Source organism: Plasmodium reichenowi, chromosome 3, assembly GCF_001601855.1.
Source record: "Plasmodium reichenowi strain SY57 chromosome 3, whole genome shotgun sequence".
Classification (NCBI taxonomy): domain Eukaryota; phylum Apicomplexa; class Aconoidasida; order Haemosporida; family Plasmodiidae; genus Plasmodium; species Plasmodium reichenowi.
Window position 1 is genome coordinate 108,854 of NC_033648.1, and position 7,897 is coordinate 116,750.

At 18.4% G+C, this 7,897-nt stretch overlaps 1 protein-coding gene across 1 annotated transcript; it reads left to right on the forward strand.

The window, feature by feature from the left end:
- Window positions 1-927: 927 nt before the first annotated feature.
- On the forward strand, window positions 928-7,698 carry PRSY57_0302800 (spindle pole body protein, putative; the record flags this gene model as incomplete). Its single annotated transcript, XM_012905657.2, has 1 exon — window positions 928-7,698. The coding sequence occupies one exon, from the start codon at window positions 928-930 to the stop codon at window positions 7,696-7,698; it is 6,771 nt and encodes a 2,256-aa protein (XP_012761111.2).
- Between the last annotated feature and the right edge of the window lie 199 nt (window positions 7,699-7,897).

The window sequence follows — 7,897 nt, forward strand, 5'->3', positions numbered from 1 at the left end:
AAATTTAAAAAATAAAAAAAAGAAAAATTAAAAAAAAAAAAAAAAAAAAAAAAAAAAAAAAATAAAAAAAAAAAAAAGAATAAAAAAAAAAAAAAAAAAAAAAAAAAAAAAAAAAATGCATATATATATATATATATATATAATATATATATATATATGTTGAAAATATGATTCAGAAGAATTATTATATGTAAGTTTATTCAATATTTGAAATATATTTATTTCATTATTGTTTATTTATTCATTCATTTTTATCCTTATCTATTATTATTTTTTCTTTTTGAAAATATGCTTTTATAAATTTTAATCACTTTTGTTTTTATCCTTATGAAAAATATTATTTTTTTTGTAAAACATTTGACACAAAAGTTTATTGGATATAACGTAATATATATATATATATATATATATATATTTATTTATTTATATATATATAATATTGTGTATATTTTTTTTTTTTTTTTTTTTTATATGTAATTATTAAAGAGGAACTTATTGTATACCCATATATATCTTTTTTATATTTTCATTTTTGAAATACCCACAATTATTCCATTTTTTTAAAAAAAAAAAATAAATACAAACTTCCAAATTAATAAAATATTAATGGCATATATAATATATATGAAAATATAACTATTTTTGTCACATATATATATATATATATATATTTATATTTATATATATATATTTTTTTGTATTTTTTCGGGAGTGGAAAACATATCAGTCCATATATATATATATATATATATAATGCCATATATGTTTATGAACATATAAACATATTTATCTTTTTATGTACACATGCCTTTTTTCTAAACCTGCGAAATATTTACCTTTTCTTATTCAGAAACAATTCTGAGGCCTATTATACTATACACATGTGTAAATTATAAGTCATATTTAAAAAAAAAAAAAAAAAAAAAAATGATGAATCGAGAAAAATTAATTAAACTCTTAGAAAAAGAGAATAAAAATCGCATGAATATAAAGAATGTGAAATTTCGTGATTGTCATTGTATGTTTAATAATTACTCCCAGTGTTATGTTAATGTAAAAAATAAATATGAGAATAAAGATTTTTGGAAATATGAAAACATTTATGGAAATGATAATATAATAAAAAGAAGTGTACAAGAAGAAGAAGAAAAAAAAAAATGGATAGAAGATAATTATAATAAAGAAAGTAGTCTTGAATTTACTTATCCTTATAGATATGAAAGTAATCGAAATATATTTTTAATAATTAATAGTGAAAATATAAATTTAGGAAATTCCTGTGTATATAATAATGATTTGATATATATTATACATAATAATAAAAGGTATGAACACATGAACTTACCCAAGAGGACGAAAAAGAAAAAAAAGAAGAAAAAAAGAAAAACAAAAGAAACAAAAAGAAAAAAAAGGACTTTACATAATATGAAAAATGACACATTTGGTTCTGTTACTAGTATGAACGATGAAAAGGATTATATGAAATATAATCAAGATTATCATGATAAAGACGATGATGATTATGAAGATGATGATGATTACGAAGATGATGATGATTATGAAGATGATGATTATGATGATGATGACGATTATGACGATGATGAAGATTATGACGATGACGAGGATAATTATAACAATAGTTATGATAATAGTTATGATAATGGTTATGATAACCAATATAACACAAAACATAATAAAAAAAAAATCAATCCCATGTATAATAGTACCATATTCGAAACTAGCAATATGAATTTTTGTGTGAAAAATGAAAAGAGAAAAAAAAAAGAAAAACAAAAAAACTCAATTGATAAAAGAAATATTATATATTCTGATGACGATTCAGATAATAATTATGAACATATTTTTACCCATATAAATTCAGATTTGTTTTTTCTTAGTATTTCCAATGATCATATAGAAAAAGAAAATAATTTATATATACAGAATGAACAATTTATAAATTATGATGATGTTATTTTTAGAAAATTCAAATTTCATAAAAACTTATTTGTAAATATGGATTCATGTAACTCTTGGATCATAATAAAAAAAAGTATCCTTATTAATGAATACATAACACGGTCACAAAAAAATGATTTAGTAGATATAAATGATGTCTTATATGATGTAGTCAATATGTATCATCGTATATATAATTGTTATACGAGGCTTTATATTAATGATGATTTTTTGTTAATAAATAATAAGACAAAAGAAATATTAGGTGTTCAAAATGTTGCCTCACATATAAATGACACAACAAGTAATAATATGAACAATATGAACAATATGAACAATATGAACAATATGAACAATATGAACAATATGAACAATATAGACAATATAGACAATGTGAATAATATAAATAATTATAACATGCGTGAACATTTAAAAAGGATAGAAAAAAAAAATAAAATAAATAATTATAATAATAATAATAATGATGATGATGAGCTAGGTACAACCGATACTGGTGATGATATGTTATCCAATAATTATGAATACAATGAAGAATCCAAATATTATAAATTAGTTTTAATAAAAAAAATGACTTTGAAACATCTTTTTAATAATCAAACTGATATTAATATTTTATTTAGTTTTCATAATGCATGTTTAAGTAATTATAATAAATTAGATGAAAATTATTCTTATTTATTAATTAATAATTATAATTTAAATAATAAAAGTGATCATCTCATAAACATATCAAGGAAAAAAAATTACACATTAGATCATACGAATAATACATATAATAATTCTAATACAAATATAATCACAAAAAATTACAGCAATAATAATAATAATAATGATAATAATATATTAAGTAATGAACTATATTCGTATTTTAATAACTATTTAACCAAAAAAATTGTTGAAAATTATTCAACATACAGTTTATATATTAAAGAATGCTTATTAATTATTGATATATTATATATCCTAAATAATACTTATGGAAATTTAATATATATTAAAGAATATTATAAATATGATCATGAAAATTATTATACAAATGTAATATCTAACATTGTTCAAAAAAAAAAAAATGAAAAAAGAAAAAAAAAAAACTATAAAAATATTTATGATAATTCAAAAGAAAATAATAGAAAACAAAGTAACTCTATTTATTCTATATCCTCATTTAGCCAAAAAAATTATAAAAATAATAATATGATTAATATGAAAAACTTACATGGAGAAGAAATACCAGACGATTCTATGTCTTCATCAAATATATCTTCATCGAATATGTCATCGTCAAATAAATCATCTCATAATTCTGCAACATCATATGACATACCTAAAATGAGAAACAGAAACAAAAATAATTTAAATTATATAAACAGAAAACAACTCAACAATGATCTTATATACTTTTTTCCAAAATATAAATTAATTATTCATCCAACATTATTAAATGTGAACGAACAAAATAATAGCAATATTGAAATTGCTAGAGAAATATTATATTTAGGTATATATATAAGAAAAATACAAAAATTTATTGAAATTAATAAAAGAAGCCAATCATGTAATTTCACGTTTGATATATTTTGTTGTTGTTTATCTAATATTAGTGCACATATATTAAATCATATAAATCGAATAGAAGAAAATGTTCGAAATATATATAATTTTACAAAAATTAATATGAAGCATAATAATACAAATAATTATAATAATAATAATAATAATAATAATAGTAGTAATAGTAATCACAATAACAATAACAATAATTTTATCCATAATGATGATCTATCTTTGTGCCTTTTTGATGAATATAAATTATCTACTTGTTCTGACCCTGAAGAAAAGAAAATTTTTTTTAGTATTAATAATTTGTTTCATAAAAATATTCAAGACTTTAATTTATTCTTTAATATAAATATAGAAAAGGCAGAAGACATTTCCTTATATAAAATAAAAATAAGTGTATTACCATTAATTCAAATAGGCAAATTATTAAATAAAATTATTAATAAAATTATTAAAAAAAAGAAAATTAATAATTCCAAATATCTAATTGATTTAATATATAATTTACAAGAATATTTAAATCCTGATGATATAAATAAAAAAGTGCTCTTATATTTATTAAAAAATATTACTACTCCGCTATTCGATTTTATAAAAAATTATATATTTTATGGAAAGGTTAAAGATACATATAAAGAATTCTTTATACATGAGAATAAACACATTACACCGTATTATAAACAAAATCATAAACCATATTTTAATAATATGTATAAATATATATTCAAAAAATATATTGACTTGTCTACCAATTATTGGGGAGCTAAATATATTATATTAAATGATAAGGTACCCAAATTTTTAAAAAAGTTATCAAATCATATTTTTATAACAGGGAAATATATTGATGTATTATCAGCATGTTCTAAAATTTTAAATATACAAAGAAAAACATCATTTTATTTAATAGAACAAAATGGATATAAAAATATAAATGAAAACATTGATATAAATATGGATATCAATCAAAATAATAGGAATGGTTTTTTATTTCCTAAAGATGTAATTTATAAACGTATATATAATGAAAATATAAATAATGAGCAATATACAAATGATGATAATATTATCAATCCATATTTTTATAATAATTTTTATAAATCAGAAAGAGAAACACAACATGTAATGAATAGACAAATCATAAATGGGAAGGTAAAATATAATTATATGAGTTTACCATATGAAGATGAATATTATGAACATAATAAAAATGATGAAAAAAATAAATCTTGTTTTTTAATATATGATAATGATAAAAAGGTTTATGAAAATCTAATACATAATCAACATTTATATGCATCAAAAAAGATGTTTGAACTATATATAAAAAAAATAGACATAAAAGAAAAAATTAAGCATCATTATTTTTTTTTCTTTTTACAAATAAGTGATTATCTAAAATATTTCTATATATTATCTCATGAGTATTTAGAAAAATTATATCATTACAAAAAAAATAATATATTGAATAAATTAAAAAATTTTTTTGATATTTCTATTAGATCATCTGTATTATATCATTTAAAATATAAGAAAGATTATAATGTTGCTATTTCGGATATTTTTAGTATTATGGATAATGTAAATTTAATCATTGATCTAAGGAAGTTTCAAATATCAAATGAGCAACAGGGACTAAATAAAGAAAGTGTAAATAATTATGAAGAAGTTCATGATAGTGATGATAATGATTATAACAATAATGGTAATGAATATAATAATTATGAAGAAGGGTACAACGATGATGAAGAAGAAAGAAATAATTATCTCAATAAAAATGACTATGACGAAGAAGAAAATGATGATGATGAGGATGATGATGAGGATGATGAAGATGATAATGATGAATATAAAGAATATGAAAACGACAATGGTAATGATAATTATGATGAGGCCGACTCTGATCATAATAATTATAATAATACTAATGAGAATTTTCATGATGATCAAGTTCATAATAATTCTTTTAATATAAAAAATAATCCATTACATATGAACAATGCAAATAATCAAAAAAAACAGCATTATAGTGAAGAATATTATAAAACTAAAAATGAAAGGATTATCAAGAAAAATGCAGAATTAAAAAACAAAGGTGCCATAAAAAAAAAAAAAAAAATTACAAAGAAAAAAAAAAATGTATCTAAATTGAATGAACTACGAAGAAATAAAACTAAAACTAATACAAACAATACAAACAGTATGAATAATACAAACAATATGAAGAGAACAAATAACAATGTAGATGATATGTCTGGTAACCCCTTAAAGAATATTAAAAATAATTTCATCTTAAAAAATATACATAATAATAACGTACCATTAAATATGAACGTGGAAATATATAAAGGATTAATTTTATCCTATAAAAATATGTTTCCATATAATTTAATATTTAATAATATAACAATATTTAAATATACCTTAATTTTTAGAGTATTAAATTATTGTAAATATATAGAACATAAATTAACAGAAGTGTGGTTAAATCATATGTTTGTAAAAAATATAAATCTTAATGAAGAATGTACAAATAATTTAATGATATGTATACATACAAGAGAATGTATGATTCATTTTTTAAAATGTTATTTATATCACATTCAAAATGATGTTATCAAATCAGAATATAACAACATGAATAATAAATTAAAAGAAACATTAATATTTGATGATATAATACATATACATAACACATATTTAAATAATATATTAAAATATTCATTTATAATGGATAATAATATTATTACATGTATACTAAAATTAATATCTATATCACATATATTTACTAGACATATATTAAAATTTAATTTTGATAAAAATGAACAAATAGAAAATATAACAAACCATGATAATGTTAAGTCAAATGTACTTAATCCGAATACAACTCATATTAATAACCATGCACATAATCAGCATCATCATAATAATAAATATAACAATAAAAATAATTATCATAAAAAAATTATACAAGAATTATTAAGAGACAAAGCATATATTTCTATGATTCAAAATACAATTAAACATTATGATAAGCATTTTAAAAATTTCTTTCTTCTATTAACAGAATATGTAAATAATAATATTGATGAATATGCTCATAATTTTCTTATAAAATTAGATTATAATTTTTATTATACTAATAAATATAAATTATCATATCAAAATCCTACTTCTTTTAATAATGATATAAACTCAGAATATATAAATGATAATTGTAATGATAATTGTAATGATAATTTAGACGATTCTAATGATACTAGACAAGCAACAAAAGAAAATGTAAATGGAACAAGTTATAATAACAATGTCTCAAAGTATAATCACATGCAAACAAGCAATAATCCTATAGAATCGAATAGTGTACAAATAAAAAGAAAAAAAAATTTATTACTTATGAATGACACAAATTATAATAATATTGATCTAAATAATCATAGTAATATAAATGATATGAATAATATGAATTTAATGAATAAGGGTAATAATATGAATTTAATGAATAAGGGTGAAAATTATAATTTATATAGGGAAAACATTACTTCTGAGATAAACAATCACAGCCCAAATGAATACAGGAATAATATAATTAGTAATCACAATAATAATAGTAATAATAATAGTAATTATCATCAAATAAATTATAGTTTACATAGATTCAGCAATAACAATAATAACAATATTAAGGTACAATCCGAATTACACAATTTAAATGACAAATCCAATTTTAATAAAAAAGATAATTATAATATTAATGATACAAACAACAATAATTATCATTATACTAATAATACATCGCCAAAAAGTTCAAATGAAAAAAATAAAATATATAATAACCATCCCATTAATTATATCAGAAATGATTATAATAAAAATATATTAAATAATAATAAAGATACCATTTTAAGTGAAAATCCTTATCTAAAAGAAAAGAATCATATACCATTTCAAAATAAAAATCATGATACACCTTCTCCTTTACACATAAATAATTTTAATCAAGATGAAAACAATAATATATCTCCTTTAAATTATTCAAAATTAAAAAAATTTAATACATCATATAATAACAATGAAAATATAAAAAATATTAATTTAAGTAATATTGATCTTGACAGTATAGATAACAGTAGATACAGTAGTAAATATAATCCATAAAAAAGTTCATCACACATATATTTTATTCTACATCCTTTTTTTTTTTTTTTTTTATACTTCTAGAATGTATATTATTATGTTATATTATATTATATTATATTATATTATATTATATTATATTATATTATATTATATTATATTATATATATATATATATATATATATATAATAATTCTTTATCTATGTAAAAGGTTTTTTT